The sequence below is a fragment of the Phalacrocorax carbo genome, chromosome 2 (assembly GCF_963921805.1).
Source record: "Phalacrocorax carbo chromosome 2, bPhaCar2.1, whole genome shotgun sequence".
Lineage (NCBI taxonomy): Eukaryota > Metazoa > Chordata > Aves > Suliformes > Phalacrocoracidae > Phalacrocorax > Phalacrocorax carbo.
Genome location: NC_087514.1, coordinates 15,655,740 through 15,674,183, shown reverse-complemented (window position 1 = coordinate 15,674,183; position 18,444 = coordinate 15,655,740). Strand labels below are relative to the sequence as shown.

General features: G+C 44.2%; 1 protein-coding gene across 3 annotated transcripts in view; it reads right to left on the bottom strand.

The window, feature by feature from the left end:
* Window positions 1-7,859: 7,859 nt before the first annotated feature.
* Window positions 7,860-18,444, bottom strand: part of SAMD12 (sterile alpha motif domain containing 12) — a 177,465-nt gene continuing 166,880 nt past the window's right edge. For all 3 annotated transcript variants that reach the window (XM_064442193.1, XM_064442195.1, XM_064442197.1), the window contains one exon: window positions 7,860-17,062. Coding sequence is in view for 2 of the 3 variants with exons in the window: in XM_064442195.1 (XP_064298265.1) it covers window positions 17,040-17,062 (23 nt within the window). In the remaining variant the exon portion in view is untranslated. The remainder of the gene's footprint in view (window positions 17,063-18,444) is intronic.

Sequence of the window (18,444 nt, the reverse complement as noted above, 5' to 3'; positions counted from 1 at the left end):
TGCCTCAGTTTACCCTTATTTACAAAGAGAGTCCTGTGGTACCAGTCTCCTGCAGACAAGCTTATCAAGATGGTTTCTTTTAGAAAGATGAAGATCCTTAAAATACCAGCTTTGCCTAGATGCAAACTGTACTACGCTCTTGTATGTCTTGGAATGATATACAGGCATTTAATAATTCACATGAACGATTTCTCCCTGCACCAGAACCTGCATCAGGTCTGTCAGTGATACGTTCTATTGGGTTCGCATGGCAAGGTTTTGGTAGTGGTGGGGCTGCAGGGGTGGCTTCTGTGAAAAGCTGCTAGAAGCTTCCCCCACGTCTGACAGAGCCAGTGCCAGCCGGCTCCAAGATGGACCCGCCGCTGGCCAAGGCCGAGCCCATCAGGACCGTGGTAGCACCTCTGGGATAATGTATTTAAGAAGGGGGGAAAACGTTGCTGTGCAATAGCAGTTGCAGCCAGAGAGAGGAGTGAGACTATGTGAGAGGAACAGCCCTGCAGGCACCAAGGTCACTGAAGGAGGGGAGGAGGTGCTCCAGGTGCCAGAGCAGAGATTCCCCTGTAGCCCGAGGTGAAGACCATGGTGAGGCAGGCTGTCCCCCAGCGGCCCATGGGGGTTAACAGTGGAGCAGAAATCCACCTGCAGCCCACGGAGGACCCCATGCCGGAGCAGGGGGATGTGCCTGAAGGAGGCTGTGACTCTGTGGGAAGCCCATGCAGGAGCAGGCTCCTGGCAGGACCTGTGGCCCCGTGGATAGAGGAGCCTACGCTGGAGCAGGTTTGCTGGCAGGACTTGTGACCCCATGGGAGGGACCCATGCTGGAGCAGTTTGTGAAGAACTGCAGCCCGTGGGAAGGACTCACGTTGGAGAAGTTCATGGAGGACTGTCTGCTGTGGGAGGGACCCCATGTTGGAGCAGGGGAGGAGTGTGAGGAGTCCTCCCCCTGAGGAGGAAGGGGTGACAGAGACAACATGTGATGAACTGACCACAACCCCCATTCCCCATTCCCCTGCGCCACTCGGGGGGAGGAGGTAGAGAAAATCAGGGGTGAAGCTGAGCCCAGGAAGAGGGAGGGGTAGGGAGAAGGTTATTTCTCATTATCCTACTCTGATTTTGATTGGTAATAAATTATATTAGTTTTCCCCAAGTCGAGCCTGTTTTGCCCATGACAGTAAATGGTGAGTGATCACTCCCTGTCCTTATCTCAACCCATGAGCCCCTTTGTTATATTTTCTCTACCCTGTCCAGCTGAGGAGGGGAGTGATAGAGCGGCTTTAGTGGGCACCTGGCATCCAGCCAGGGTCAGCCCAGTGCATACACTTTGGCAGCTTTCCTTGATCTTGATGCACCAGTCAAGGATTTGGTCTCAAACAGCTGAAGGCTGGAGGTTATGTCTCTGCAGTAAATTGGAGAAGCACGAATAAATGTCCCACATGTCTATGGCGCCATCACTTTTTAATGCTCCGTCTCTCTAGGATTTACCTTTGTACTTGTAAATCCTGCAACAGTCTTGAAGACCAAAGCAAGCTGCCAGGAAGATATGATATGCCATAATCTCTCTTCCCAATTCCTCCCTCTCCTCCAAGAGGTGAATTTTCTGGCCACATTTTTCCTGCCATAAACCTTAAGCCATAGAGCCAGTGGCACAAAATGATCACAGCTTAGAAGCACACGTGGCTGAACCTAGTCTGATGGATGCAGGTGCTCCCACCATCCTTTCATTTACCAGCACGGATGTATCTTAGGAGCCTTCCCCAGGGACTGGTGCTACACCACATGAGGCTTGTTCAGAAGGGGATTAAAAAAAATAATGAAGTGACCAAAGTGGGCCACGAGAGGCAGGAGTGAGCTGGTACCAAATGCGATGAAAAGGCAGAGGTAGGGACCAGGCTGTGAGAGGCAGGAGATGTGTTGATGGAAAGGCAGAAAGCCAGCGAGGCAGGCAAGGAGACATAGGAATGGCAAATGATCTTTAGAGCAGAAATTTGAGTGGACATGTGCAAGGAGAGATTTCATTTGTCAGGGGTGGAAGGAAGGATGTTGCGGTGAGACGTGAGACAGTGCGAAGTTTAGCGGTGTGGATGGAGGGGAAAGGCTGTATCTCAGCTATGGTATGAAGGAAGAGTATGGAAGGCTTCAGCGTAGCCTGGAAGTAATTGGGGGATGTCCTGTGGCCTCTGGTATGCACAAGGTCAGATCAGATAATCACAGCGGTCCCTTCTGAGTTTAGCGTCTATAAATCTGTGAAATAGGAGTTTTAAACCACGATGAAGGGCTGAGTCCCTGGAGCATCACGCTGAAAACCCGGAGTATCCTGAGATATTGGGCTTTAGTACTGGGATTTGGGCTTATAGGAAATCTATTTCAGGAGATCTTTTTTTATTTTTTTTAAGGTTTATTTCATCTACCTTGTTTTACAGGCAGAGTCTATAAAAAAAACTCTAATAAAATATTTAAAGCCCTCTAAATATCCCTAAAAGAGTCTTTTCATAACATGTATTGCATAAACAGGCTAGATGCTGCTGGGATGTGAGATCCAGACGTCACCGCTTTGATAGTTTCATAGATTTCACAGCCAGAAGGCACCACCATGGTGGTTTCCTCTGCCCTCCTGCATAATGCAGACCATGGAGCTTCGCCCAGCAATGCCCTCACCGATACATGAGCTCCATCATGTAGAAAGACATCCACACTTAATTTAAAGGCCTTTTTGGGTGATGGAGAACGTACCATATCCCATGTCAGCTTTTCCAGTGGTTAATTACAAGGCCATTAGGAAGAAGAATGTGCCTCGTTTTCAACTTGATTTTTTTTTTTTTTAGCTCTAGTCTTCTTGGTTTACATGCCTTTGTCTGCTAGATTAAGTAATCCTCTGATACTGCATTCATACTCCATGTATAGATACTTACAGATCTTGATCAATTAATCTCTTTTACTCCTCTTTGATAATATAAATGGACTGTGCTCCTTTGGGTCATTGGAAGATACACTTTCTATCAGTCTCATAGCTCTTCTCCCAACCTTTCTCAGTTTTTCAACATGATTTTCAAGTGTTGACAGCTGAACTGGATTATTTTTGTTTCATTAATGTCAGGTATAGAGCTAATACATTTCCCCTACCACTCAATATTCCCATTTATACATCCTTGGAGCAAGAGCATCACAAGGGGAGCTCATATTCAATTGTTTATCCATCGTGACCTGTAAAGTAAACAGCCAAGCACAGCTTCCTGAATATTCCCTCTATAAAAACTCCCATGGGATGACTCTTCATTTGTGACTCCTCTTCTGAGACCTGCCATTTAACTGCCTGGTAATCCATTTAAAATGTGCCATACTGATTTTTTACAGTGCTACTACTCAAAATGAAACAATCGGCAGAACATAACCCCCAGAATCACTCAGATGCTTCCCAAGTACCTATTTCCATGGAGATGCATGCCCACATTTTGTGTTTCTCTGAGTTGTAACCCAGCCTTGGCTGGGAGCACATCCATGAGCAGCCACCCCAACTCCTGTTTCTGATGGAGGTCTGCTCCTTCTCCAAGTCTGTAATGGGAAACAAAGGAAATTGGAGCAAAAGTATCAGCCCTGAGCTCTGAAACAATCAGGGAGGGTAAAACTAGTTTAAAGCTAACACTTTCGGAGATGGAAATGCTGTTCTTTTCTTGCTTGGATACCAGTGCCTCTTGATGGCTTTCAGGGAATATTTTGAGACAATATCCTACTCTCAGGGGGTCCCAAACTGGCCCATGGAGAAGTATTAGTCTGAAAATCCCATATAAAAGCCCTGTTGCTAGGGCTTGAAACCACACTGCTTTTAGAGTGGTTTTAATTTAAGTTTAACAGGGAGGGGTGTGTGACTGGTGACCCAAGAGAAATGCTGAAGGCTGAGGGTGGTCCTTGGTCCAATGTGTTTGAATAATATTCCAGACAATCTTGGTTTTCCTGTTGGTTGCCACATCTCTCATGGGATTAGCAGAACACTGTCCAAAGGGTCCATATTTTGGGATTACGAGGCAGCCTATTATAGGAACTAATAACACAGAGAGAGGAGGGAAGCATGAATAAAGCCTAAGTTTCACTGCCTAATATTATACAACTCAAGGAACTGGAGTGGGGGAAAAGAGCTCCTTCCCTGGGGTCAAATGAGCAGCTGTTGTCTCCAGGTGGACTTGGGCACTGGGAGCCGCAGGCTCCCGCAATTCCTCACATTTCTGACAAAGTTTTACCTCCCAAGAATTGCCAAAAACAGGCTGAGTCTGGGGCACAAGGGACGTGTACAAAACCAGTTAGCACAACAGTATCCTTCATGCTCTGAGTTAAAGCTTAAACAAAAGCAGAAATAACCATGCATTTTCCCCAAAGTACTAAAATTTCTTGCTGTAACGACGACAGGCAGGGGCTTAACTGGCCGTCCTGCATGTGGGAGCGTTTTCGCTGTGCGAACACTTGCAGCTGCACTCTTCATGCGGGGGCAACTTTTGCAGCTAAATAGAATTGTCAAAATGAGTTAATCAGCTTAGTACAATGGTTGCCAATATTTTCCATAAAACAATTTGCCTCCCACAAAGCCTGCATCTCCGTCCCATTTCACAGCACGGAGAAGAGCCGAAGCACCCCTTGGGCTGAGCATCCGGCACTCAGCACCGACCACGCTCTCCCCTCTCGCCTGGGAAGTGCCAGAGCAGAGTGTTCAAGCTGAGACTTTTGATGTGCCCTGGAGTGCTTCATTTCTCTGCAGTAAAACTCCACAGTGAAGGGAAAGCATTTTTCATAATCAGCCCACAGCATTTGGTGGAGGCCGGCGATGACCATGCACACCCTTTCAGCCTTCCCCCCGCGATGGGTGGCTGAAGCTCTCAAGGCTTTGGTAATCTGGCTATAAAATTTTGCCTCTCTCCAGCTTATAAGTGGCTCAAAATATTTTTTTTTTCTTGTTTTATTTTTACCCCCCTCTTCTCAAGCCTTTCCCCCACCTAGCCCTAATCCCCTGATTGTGCCCAGTGAAGACCAGGTGAAAGCCTGGATGTTGGAGGCGGTCTGAAGCATGATCCTCACCATGACCCTAAAGGCTGCCACCCTCTTTGTGTTCTTAGTCTCACTAATTGCTGCTATTTGTCACCATATAGCACAGGAATTGGAGTCTCGATAAGTGTGGAGATTTTGGGTGAGAAGGTGGGCCCGGACCCTGCTGTCACCGCTGGACTGGCCACAGCACTGGACATGTCCCAGTTCCTCAGCTGACAACCTGACGTATTGACTTAAATGAGTCTAGAGTTACTCATCGCTACATAGTAGTAGGTTTTAACCTTGAAGAGGTAGAAAAAGAAGAGCTAAATGCAGTTCCAGCTGAAATGTAAAATAATAATAATTAACAAAGTTAACTCATTGCTTCCCATTCAAGTCTTACCTGCAGAAAAACTAGACTGAAACACATTTTACGAGACAGCTTGGTCCATCCTCCTGCCCTGCCACAGGGTCAGGATTGCTGGTGGATGCTTGTTGAAGCTGTTCTCCATCTCTTTAAGCAGTAAAACTATAGGCTTCAGCATCCCTGTTCCTAGAAATCTTTTCCTAGTGTCCAGTGTTCATCCTTCTTGCTGCCATTTCAGCCTGTTGCTCCAACACAGACATGAAAAGAAGTTAATCCCCATGTTGCCCTAGAACAAACCTGAGCAATTTGTCCTCCACTTTATCTCCTCCTAAGGCCAGTGCCTTGGTGCCATTTGGTTGAAGCAAAGCTGCTTAAACTTGAAAGAGTGTTCCTCACGTGCAGTTATTCTGTGCATTTCCCACTTGATGTTAATAACAGCAGAAGGCAAGAATCACGTCAGGTGCAGAAAAGCAAGGAGAAGGCAAGAACATGAATGATACAAAGGAGTGCACAAAGGAGGAGTAAACCTCAGACAAACCGAGTCCAGGTGTTACAACACCTCACCCGTGGAAGTGTCATGCCATGCGCCGGGGCTCTGACAGATCCGCGCTTGGGTGCAGCGAGAGCGGAACGCCAGGTAAGCACGAGCTGCAGGTGGCAACTTCATGTCTCCCGAATAGAGCATGTTTCTTTTGTACCAAGATGCCTGCTTTGTGCAAATCAATCCCAGCTGCAACACAATCTTCTTGGAAGACTTACGGTTTCTCTGCTGAGTTTCAAGGTTTAACAGTGACAGGTAATTCTAGTTCGGGACCATCGTTGGGGTTTTCTAGGGTTGTACTTCATTCACTGGACTTCATTATGGACTAAGGACATTTGCTCACATCCCAAGGCTTTGCTCAGATGAGCACAGGTCTGCTCAGCTAATAAGGTCGCAGTTCAGGAATCTGATTTTTGGACATGGCTTTGGGTTCAAACAGCACGACCTGGGTCTGTAACCCTTGATAGCTACCCAGGGTAAGGCAAGCTCTGATGGACCCACGGGACTTACATGGATGTAACATAAGATCACGCACATTGCACCAAGGACTAATTGTCACTGGACGGAAAAGAACCAAAACACCAAACTGTACAACCAGTTGCTCCACTGATGACTTCTGAGTAACAACCTGCAACCCCATCCGTGAGATTTATAATGCAAAACCCATGCACACACATGGAAACTTCTTCTTCCACAGCATCAGTAGCTATTTTCTGTCTCCAGGGAGGAATATTTCATTATCATGGTAGCTGCTGTTTCGTTATAAAGCAGATCTGATTTAGGTGGCATATTGGCTACAATGGAGATAATCTTAATGTGCATACCCAGAGTAGTAACAATATGGTGCCACTGTAACACCTATGGAGACCCCGATGGTGAAGAGGACACATGACACAGAAACTGTTTTCTTTACTTGTATGATTGCTCTGATTTCCTTCGGCCTGAGATGTAACGTGCACAGATTTGTGCTACACCGGAGCTTTCCCTGCTAACATATTCTTCTCACTGACAAAGTTTATGGAGTAGAAAGCTTTTTAAAGATAAAAACAGAATTTAGTAAATTGCAGCCCAATCACGAGATGTTACAATAAAAAACATGATTTATGATTTTTTTAGATGACTATTTATCTTGACTTTGTCAGTTACACTGCACACTATATAATTTCATTCTATTATTTTGTATTAAGCCCAGTATTTTGTGTTTGACCAAAACATGTCATCAGTCTCTACCTTACAAATGCGAGAACACTCAGAATTATGGCTGAAAAGGAGAAAAAACATATATGGGAGAGCATAATATCATGCTGTATTTTCAGCATCAGTTTTTCTGAAAGCTACTTTATCTACTGACTTTTAAATTACTCTCATGCCATAAATTCTGAGAATAAATGGGGGTGGGATGGGAGTGAGACGCCATGCACCATAAACAGCCTAGTACCTGCTCCTTTTGTGGCTTGGTCCCCTTAGAGGATGCTTCACTGCTTACAAGGGCATCCCCCAAAGTCTTGAGAAATAAAAGCAATGAAAGCAGAATACTTCCTCGTAGCGTGCAGTGTCTGCTTGCAGTCGCACCACACTAAATCTGGGGTAAACCGAGCCAAGCCAGTGCAGTCGGCCTGGATTTACACCCACACCCTGCTGAGCAGAACAGAGCCCTTTGCTCGGTCAACACCTTCTGTTACATCTATGAATACGCCACGTTTACGTGGCACCTGCACCACCATACAGCAAACCACCGCACAGACCCGAAGTACCGCAGCTGGGGGAGGAGGTGTGTGGGTGGGTGAAAAGCTTTGCCCACCTTCTGGTGCTGGAAAACCCCCGAATGAGACCAGCCAGAATGTCAAGTGAGAGTGGTTGCCGGCAAAAACCTCTATTATATTTTTTCTTCTGTTCACGCAATGGATCAAGCCCTGACCTTGTTTAAATCAAACACAACACTTTTACTGTATAATAAAAATTCCATGTTTTAATACATCGCCATGCACAAATGAAGTCAAACAATGCAGAGTACAAAATTGTCAAATATACAAAATGATAAAGCAGATATCCAAAGCTTCCAGAGATCATGCCCAAAGATACCAAAAATTTGATATTGATTTTCATTTCATTGTTGAAAAGAATTCCTCCCTCCCACCCGGGTTTTATTTTTTGTGGATTTTTGAAAACAGAAGGAATTAAAGAGTAAATATAAAAACTGTCGGGTGGAATTAACAGTGATGGCCACTTTGTATACTAAAAATTAGATTGCATGGTAATTTCTGTTTTGGGAGAAAAAGCACTGCTGTACAGATGAACACCTTGGATGCCTGGGGAAATGCACTGTACATCAAACAAAAAGGCACACTTTTGTCTTATGCCACCTCACTTGGCTCTGTCTTTAAAAAGTTCAGCCGCAGGAATAACAGTGCATTGCTTTTTAACCATTAGAGTGCTGGCATTTTCCTAGATTTTCAACCAAGTTAACATTAAAAGGAGATCAGTGACTTAGAGCGTTTCCTTGGTGAATGTAAACCAGAACAGACTCCAGAGGCAGCTGGACCAGACGCAACTTGCGGCTACAAGAGACTGTTTGACGATACAGCATGGCTGAGAGCTTGCACACGGCCTTTCTGCATCCAGCTCTCCTGCATCAGGCCTCCAGATTCCCAGGACCTTGATCCCAGCCTCCCTCACGCCGACGCACAAATGCAGCCTGCAGTGGTTCCAAACACGGGCCACTGATTTGAGGGCAACCTTTGGAGACAACTCATTGTGTGGCCATCATTCCAGCTGTCAGTTATCTGCTCTTCCCAAGGTCAGGTTCAAACAACCTCAAATTTAGCTCCTCAAAATAATAAGCCCAAATTGAGAGCCCCCTTTGCTGGTTCACGCTGCGCAGCCAGGCAGGCATTACTCCCATCTTACCCCCACTTGTGAAGAAGAAATAATTTTGTGAGGCAGGTGCATACAGCTAGTCCCTACAAGAAACCAAAAACAAAGCCCTGCACCTCCCTGCCACTTTCAGATTCTGCAATAACTGTGAGAAAGGTAAAAATATGCCTCTTAACACTCACCAAGTATTCCAGCAGCTCAGCGCAAAGCAAAAGAGTCTTCTCCTGAGAGCACGCAGCTTCTTTGGGGAAACGCTGGTCGTTCCCATTGCCAGAGCACTGCCCTGTGCAGTTCACCTCTCTTTCAGGGGAAGCCCAGTAGCCAGAAGCAACCCCAGCTGGTGCCCTGAAACACAGGGTCCAATTCTGCACGGTAATGTGTCTCCTGCAACAGCTTCAAGAGAGGCTCAGCACGGCACAGGACACCGGGCTTTGCTTGCGGGTTAGCCCAGCACGGCCCCATTCCTCCCCTCGTCAGTGGCACTGGACTCGGGGGAGAAGGCTGAGGTCTGGGTCTCATGCTGCGATGCTTTGTGCAGGCTGGAAGCTCATGTCCCTCTGTGCTTTTCTCAGAAGAAAAGCAGAGAAGGAGCCTCTTATATACAAGGGATGCCGATGAAGTGGTAAGAGGGCTCCAAACATTTCTTTATCTGGACTAGTCTTGAGACCAAAGCCTGGCTTGGTAGGGAAAACCTATGTCTAGATATAAAACAAACCAACCAAGTCTCCCAAGCATCTGATGGGGCAGACTGAGGTTTGTTTGTTTTTCTCTGCACAGCTTCTTATTGCTTACATGCAGTTTTGCTGCAATATCGATCTCCCTGCTTTAAAAAAACCCTGTGTATCGCTGTTTAATTTGGTGACTTATGATATTAAATAGATGAATTCAAGGCAAGTGCTTAATAGAAGTAACGTGATTAGAGATGTAACAACAGCTATAAAGGATTTTCTTTTTCTGAAAAAGCATTTAGATATATTTGGAATTAAAATCAGAAAGGAGCTTTTCGTGTCATTCTCAGACTAAGCCTGGCTGTGTTATAACAACGCTGGCAATCCTACTTTTATGGCAGATGCAGACGTTTCACAGCCATCTGCAAGTTCAGCTCCTTCTCTGCCCAGCCTGACCCCAGACGTGCCTGTTACGGACCGCTCTCCTCCAGAGCTGCAAGGTGTCTCAGCAGCACGAGGACACTTGTAAGCCGTCACGCACCGAAGCCAGTGACTCCGCAGAATGTATTTGACAGGCAGCTGGCATGTACCAATGCTCTTTAAACAATAAATCTAGACCAAACTAATTTTCTTAGGATTTCACACTGGATTAGAGCAAGAATCCCCAAAGATCTTTATCTTCTTAGCTATGGCCATAGCTAGCTCCCTTCTTGTTTCAGCTTCTTGATGTCGATTCAATACCAATTTGCAATAAGTATTGCTTTTATAGTTTCTCTTGTCTGCGTGAACTGTTTACTCTTTAAAATGTACATCCTAGTTTGTGCTGTTCCCCGCTGCTCGATCAAACACGGTAGAAGGTGGCTCTGACAGCTAGTACTTGCCTCACACCCATCGACAGCGGTTTTGTAGAACGTGCATCAGACACCGAGTGCTCCTTTGCTTATTTCTAAGGTGCAACATTCAAACCAGCCAACGTTAATAGGGCCAATCTTGCAAAAACCCACCACGGGGAGCAGCTCTCATTACTCTGGGTACTCCCACTGAAGTCATTTCACTTCTAGGGCTTTATTAACTGGCTCCGATGGGGCTCGTCATGATGGCAGGAACAGTTTGCTGTCTTTGAAGCAAGGCATTTGTGTACCGTGTTCAGCTGCACAGCGATACAATATAATTCTCAATCACCACTGCAGCTTCTCCGCCAGTTGTTGAAGGCAGGAAAATCTGTTTCTTGCCAGCAAGATGCTACCTCTTTAATTAAGAGGCAAACCCACAGTTATTCCGTGCTCAGACTACACTTCCACTTGGCCCCATCATCTGAGTGCATCATTTTGTCTCAGGCTTTTATTAATGAAAGACAACAGACTTTCTCTGTATGTCCAAGGGTTTGTGTTGCCCTTTCTTGTCTGGTTTTCTTCCTTCAATTACCCACAGAAGGACCTTGCAACTGCAAGCAGACCTACCAATGTCCACACCAAATGCTGGCAAGCACAGCTCTGTTCATATAAGCTGTTTAAATTCAGAACATTTTCTGTGAAAAAAATGGATATAGGCTGCCCTGCCTTCCTGTAATATTGGAAACTTTAAGATATTTTTAATTTAAAAGTTTACATCTGATGATCTAGTCTAATCCTTGCATAACACACACCTAATAACCTCATCCAGTAATTGCCGCACTGAGCCTGGATTTCAGTTTGAGGTAGAGCTTATTGACTTAGAAAAATACTCTGCATACATTTAAAGACTTTATGTGATAGAGAACATGCCAGGTAACTAAGTAAGTTGTCTCCACGGGTAATTATCCTCCCTGTTGAGCATTTGCACTTAATTTCTAGCCTGAAATCTGTTTCCAACCAGTAGAGCACATCATTCCCTTTTCTTCTAAATAAAAGAGCTACCTGCCTTCAGACAGCACTTCCCTGCCCAGGTAGAAGATTGTGATTGCAGAGGGAGATCAAGTCACCTCCTCAAATTGCCTCTGATAAATTAATAGCTTGAGCTTCATTAGTCTGACACTATAATAAGGCCTGTTTTCCTGCCCTTGAATAACACTGGGAGCTATTGAAAATAATCTTTCCAAGTTGCCGATGCCCTTTCTGAGAGTGGGGCAGTTACCAAACAAACTGGAACAGCATCGCGGTTGCCAGGTCCTACATCCCAGCTGGCAAGAGCATCTCTGGGGCTGACGTTGAATGGATTATTTATCACACCTTCTCAGCCACTGTGTTATTCCGGACGTACTCCCCATGCCTCTAAGTGGGACTTGCTGCCATCTCTCCTGGATTTCTGCCTTTGCCATCCTCCAGGTTACTCTCTACCATTGACCTGCCCCATATCATTATTTACCACACCCCTGTTTTTGTTATCTCTGGCGGTTGCCAACAGTAATCTTCTCTTTCCCTGGGAGGAATATTGAAAATAGAGCATACCTTGGAAGGAGCTCATTAGAAATTGTCTTGCTGAATACAGTTTCATATTTATAGCTATTTTTTGTGATCTACCCTGTAATCAGTTTTAATCCGCTTAATATGGACAATACTGATTTTACGTTGTGCTATTTTGTTCTTTATCAGAATCAAATGATCTATAGGAGGCTAAGTCTAATATGCCAACAGAGTTTCTTGCATCAACAAGCCTTTGATATCACAAAGAACGATAGCAAGTTTATATGACATGATACATTTCTAGAAAAATCATTTGGAGGGTTTTATCAATTTTTAATTGCTTTAACAATTGTGTCGTATCAACCTTTCCATGATTTTGCCTAAGACTGATAGGAAGCTAATGAGCCTAGTTTTCTGGGTCAAATCATTCATTCTTTTGAATTATTGGGGTTTTGGTGTCATTTGAAGCTTCTTTGCTTTCCAGTTCTGAGGAGTCCTAGACAAGTTTTCCTTCACTTCTGGATTCAGTTAATGGTTCTACAAATTTAAAATTATGTTTGGATAGTTGCTGCTTAATATTACCCATAATTATTGATGGAGTAGGAGGAATTACATTTTAATGTGCAATCTGACTCCCTCCTTCTCCTGCTATCAAATACAAAACAAGAGTATTTGTTGGCTTTCGCAGGTACTGTGAGTAGTAATCACTGTGCTGTGCCTGTTCAACATCAGACTGAGCTTTGCTACGATGGTATTTATTAGGATATATGTAAAGCCTTTGGTCTAATCTATTGGCCACTGACTTCCCATACATTTTTTGGCCTCCCTCACCAAACATCTACTTTTCTTACTTCCTGATTTATCCTCATGAGCCTGCCTAATCACCCATACATTATGTTGGTGGGGTTTTTTGCACTCCAGATAACTCTCCTGAATTTTACTATTGGAGGTTGCAGGTAATGCCGGTAGTAACTTCCCCTTCAGTCATCAGTTTTAATTATACCAGAAGACCTTTTCTTTGTAAATTAAAATCTTATTGACCATAGTCTATATATACCAGGGCCAACTGCAGCACAGTCCTGCAGCAGGCGGTTCAAGGAGACTGATAGCAGAGATGTTAATTGTCAAAAGGGGACCAGTGTGAAAGATGCAGGATTTTGCTTTGCTTGCCTGAGACAATTTTGAATAACTGAGATCTTGTGGCTTTGTGGTGGGTGGAGTGAGGCTAGTTTTAGCAGTGACAAAAAAAACCACCCCAGGCCTGGCTCCATGGCTGGCACTAATCAACACAACTCCAGAGACTTTGATGAAGTAGCATCAATGTAAGTCTGACAGGGCTCTGGCCTGGGGTCTTCCAAAAATTCAGGGCAAAACAAAACCAGAACTTTGTAATTTTTAACCATTTCATTTCCTCAATGACACTGCAGCTGCTCTTGAGTGACAACACTTACCCTAAGAAACAGACAGGGAGGCATGTAGAGCATCACCATGCAGCTGGATAGGCAAAACCAAAGAGCTCGTGGAGCTTTTTCAGACTCCCCTTCTGGAAGGCTGCATTTCCCTTACAGAATAAATGGTGGGTGTTGAGGCACGGAAAGCCATGCAGATGAAAAAACCAAGGAACAAAACAGCACAAAGGGTGCTTTCAGCTGCAGTGTTTTCTGGGGCGAGCAATTCCTTCAGGCTTCTAGTGCAGGTCTTCTCGTGGGCTGAAGCACTTGGGATGGCTGAGTCTGTCAGCGTTTCTTAGTGGGGTCTGATGCTGCAACCTCTCTTGACACAAAGAAACCAGGGGAGCGCGGCAGCAGGGAGAGGCAGCGGGCACGGGAGGAAGGCTGCCGCTCTGCACAGGGACAGCAGTATCCTGATCGCAATGCTGGTTTGTTTCAGAGTAACTAGTGATCAATGTAACGGCAGCACTGGCCTTTTCTAATTTATCTATCTCCACAGGACTGATAATTGCTGTTTTATGAAAATAGCGTTAGTCTCCTACTTTTTTGCACCGAACTAATGGCTCTGAGCATATTTAAATTCACTTCCTTTGCCAGAATAACTTATTTGCTCCCTTTCATGTTGACTTGGCCTTTGGCACTCTCAACATAAATGATTTATTGACTAGAGATAAAGCATTCTTTCCCCTCAACTGTTCCTGCGACCCAGGCAAAAGCGGATGTGTCTGCTATTAATAAGGTGTTCGGCATAAAAAATGCAATAGACTTGATTGTCTGCACTCAACAGCCTTTCCGAGAACACAGTACCTGCCCCCATTCATAATAACAAAAAATCTCTCCCACATGTTTATTTATATTAAAAAGTTTTCAGAAGAATATGCTGGGATCCAGATAGTTGTTCGGTAGATGTAGAACAATTTCATAAATATCCCTGAGGAAGCATGGCCTACTTTGGGAGAATAACAGTGATTAAAAAATCCAAACACAATGAATAGTTAAATACAAGCCAAAAAGTACAGTTATTTCCTTATGGCTCCTGCAGACAGTTACACACGTGAAAAGTGTCACGGGGCTCGGGGGAACTATGCTTGGAGTTATCCACATGCACAGGCTGGCTGTAGGATGGAGACCTACACCAGCTTCAAAGGAGATTTGTCCAATAGGCACCTACAGCAGACTTCTCACCGAGTCTGGCTACACAAGGGTCTGGACTTGATTTTCACATTTCTCAGGGCCTATAACACTGCTTTTCTAGGTCACCATAGCTAAAATCCAGGGAAGCTTTTAAAACAAACTGTTTTAACAGGAGAAGTGCACATATCTAAATTCATGCCCATATACTGGAAGATGTTCAAAACTAACATTGATACAAAAAATGCTTCTAGTGGCTCTCTGCCTATTTCAACTTCTTCTCGTACGCCCTTTTAAGATAACACTCTGAGATAACCTCTTCTTTTACCATTCAAATTATTCCAGATTTTTTCACTAGGTAGTAAAATAACAAAATTCCTACTGCAGAAGTATAGCATTCTCCTTCTTTTTAATATAATTTGTATCAAAGTGGGGTATTTTAATTGCTGTACCAACATGGAACTGATGTCAGTTGCCAGAGTGCATTTTTAAAACCTGTAGCAGAAAGAGCTGTAAAAATTGCTGAAGCTTACAGTGGACCTGTGCCATGCACACAGCCGGGTCTCTTGGTATCAGATTCCAACCTAAACCCTATGAAAAGCTCTGAAAAGTGCAGATGTTGCCATTGGCAAAGATTCTTATGTCTTAAGGAGAACTTTTACACCAATTAATTTCAAATTAGTGACCAGGATTTTCAGAAAGAGAATGTAGAAGCTTGCTCCTTTGTAATTATTGGGTGCTCCACTTGAAAACCCATGGAAAGACCCAATCCATTAGAACTCACTAGCGACTTCTGAAAATCTTGGTCATCAATAAAAATAATTTGCTTTTGGGCTGAATACTATAGAAATATCCAACATGCTGAATCTGAGGGTGGAGAGCTGAAACCTAAGCCCATACCCATCTGAAAAAAATTAAGCCTTAATGATATTTATCTGTTGGTTGTACGGGCACCCTCAGTGGTTAACCTTCCATTCTCTAGCAATGAACTGCACAATAGTTTTTAAGAACTATAATACAGGCGCTTCATCTAAAAAGGTCCCTTTGACTTCATTTAGCTGCACCTTCTCTCCATCACTGCATCTTCACCCCAGTATGTCCTCTCACCCACAGTTTGGCATATATGCTAACAGCCACTCTATAGTACCTGTCCATCAGATTGGAGAGAGTGATGGTCTTTAAATACACAAAAAGCTACCTTTAATATTAAAGAAAGAAGAAAAAGTACATAAGTCCCCTCAGTCTGTTGATGGTATCAGTTCATTATAAAGAGTTTGTCAGGAAGGTCTCGATGTGAGGGACAGACACTAACTCCACTGAGTCCCCGTGGACGAAACAGTACCACAGCCAGCTGTGATACAGCCAGAGATGAGGCCAGCCATTCAGAGACTGAACAAAAAGCAACGCTCAGATTGAATGCAACAGTCTTGAGCCTGCTACAGTATATTGAAAGGCTTATTGGAACCATTTGCTTATTCCCAGTTCCTACCAAAATACCGTTTTGGATAGAAAGTGGAAAAAGTTAATGAAGAAGTCTGCCCTCTCCAAAGGGAGTGTCTTGCTCCTTAGAAGTGTAGTCTTACACTTTACCTTGTTCAGAGAGTTTGGTTTGGACTACGATTCCCCAGCCCTGCCCAAGACATAAATGGTGGCCAGCATAAAGAACTTGAATTTTTCCAGTTTATTCTGGTTTTATCGTAGACCAAACCCTGGGTCACACACATCTCTGAGAAAGGCTCTCTCCTTTGCCTTTCCCTTGCCAAGTAAGAAAACATAATGGCACACTAGAAATGAGAACCTTTGATATTTGGCAGATGAGAGGGAGAGCAGACACAGTGTCCTACAACTCATTCAACCTACCCTGTTCTTGGCTAGCTCTGTGACAGCTGTTTTCTAAGTCTCGATAAAAGAAGTCACACCTCTGCCACGTGCAAATCTATCTACACAATCTACTGTGAATTGGTGAAGGTATGCTAATAGTGGACTTCAGTTTGGATGCAGTCTCAGCACAAATACTGAAACCTATCCTCAGCATTTTAAAAAAAGACCATTATATATATATGGACTGTGCTAGTTCTGTGCAGAAAGCACATATGAAGTGCTGATATTTAACAGAATAGCAATAGACTGCAAAACTAACATATACAAGACGTTTACATTCCTATCAGGGTGTAATATTGTGAACATATCCACTGAGATTGGAGAATTGCTTTAAGTTTTTCCTAAAACATCATGCCATCTGCATACATAATAAAAGAATCCAGTAGTTGCCATGCTAAAACAGGACTTCTAGTAAAGGGCATAGACAGTCCCCTAAAGGGAACTCCAAAGTTATGCACAGTGATGAAAACTGGAAGAATTTTTCCAGCTAAAGGTCTGTCAATGACCATCTCCAACAAATTAGCACTGGGTATTATGTACCACATTTTTATGCCACAGCAAACCAGGTCTTCCCAGAATGTATCATCTTCAGTGGGCTGATTTTACTTCAAGGTTGTCTTCAATCCTCCACGGTCACCTTCTGGCAGTGCCATTTATTATGTGTTTTTTTTTTCACGAAGGAAAGTTCACTTTCATATCAAGTGGCAGGACAGCAGCTTTAGAGGCTGGAAATGTTTATGGAGAGCTCTCTGCTGGGGCTGTAAGAAGCAAAACAGAAAACCAAAACCAGACAGTGAGTATAGAACAGAGCAAAGGAATTACCATGTATTTCAACTAAAACGAAGTCAGGTTTGGGCTGAGTAAATGTATTTCTGCTCTAAAGACAAACTACTCCTAGAATATATATTCTGACCCTGGTACTTTTTTAATGAGCTTCATTCATCAATCAAAAAACACAGTGCTTAATCAATTCCTCAGATAAACATAAAGCACAGACCAGCAACTGTATGATTTAACAAATCCTTACTGATTTTTATTGCCTCATGTGAAAGCACTGCTTACTCTTCCTCTAGTCTGAGTCCCAGAGAACAGGCTCTTTGGCTTGGTTGGGCTTGCATTAACTGCTGAAGGCTTGATAGCCAAATGCTGGAAAGGCTCTGTCAAATGCTGAAGTAGGGGCTGATGTTCCCTCACCATTTCTGCTGGCCAAGATGGCAAGAGCCAGCCACTGCTGCATAGGAGATGTGAAAACAGCTCACCTACTTCCTTCCCTGCTTCAGACCCCATAAGATAATTAGGGGGTTGCAGAGAGTTTCTCTTCCTCTACTAAAAGCAGTAAAGCACACTCAATTTTCGTGGCTTCCAAAAACCCCTTGCAAAGCTGTAAGGTGATAAGAGAGGAATACACACAGGTTGCTTGTAATTTCTCCTCCCCCCCACCCTAACTCTTGAGATGCACAGCAAAAGGACAAGAGGTAATGGATGCAAGATGCAACAAAAGAGATCCCGTTTAGATACAAGGAATAGAAGGCTTCCTGTGAGGGCGGCCAAATTTTAGAACAAGTTACCTGACCTGGCTGTGTGATCTCCACCTAGGGAGGTATCCGCAACTCAACCAGACAAGGCCTGAACAACCACTTGGCCCTGTTTTGAGCATGGTTGAGTGGAATGATCTCCAGAGGTCCCTCCCAACCTAAATTATGTTATGATTATACATCTTCTGATGGGGATTTGTGTTGTCTGTTCCGCCTTTCTGAACAGGAGACGAATGCCCACGCAGGGCTGCTCACACTGAAGCACATCCAGTTGTTTATTCAGTATGTAGTCATGAAAATGCATATAAACCCATCAGAGGCTTATGCTAGCCTCTGGAGCCAAGAAGCCATGCAGAGGCAAGTTCACCATGTTATTTCAACTTGTTCGGACACAGCTTTGTTTCTCACAGAGCCCTCACCCATCACCAGTTTTACCAACCAGATCTCTGACCAGGGCAGTGCTGGGACAGGACTCATTGGGGTGGGCTTTGCACCCTTTCCAGCTGATGTCCTGCTTCTTGCATGAATGTACATGTCTGTGTATGTGGGAAGAGCTGGATTGCTGGGGGTTTTGGGCCATATTCCAAATTGTGAAGCTAGTAGGA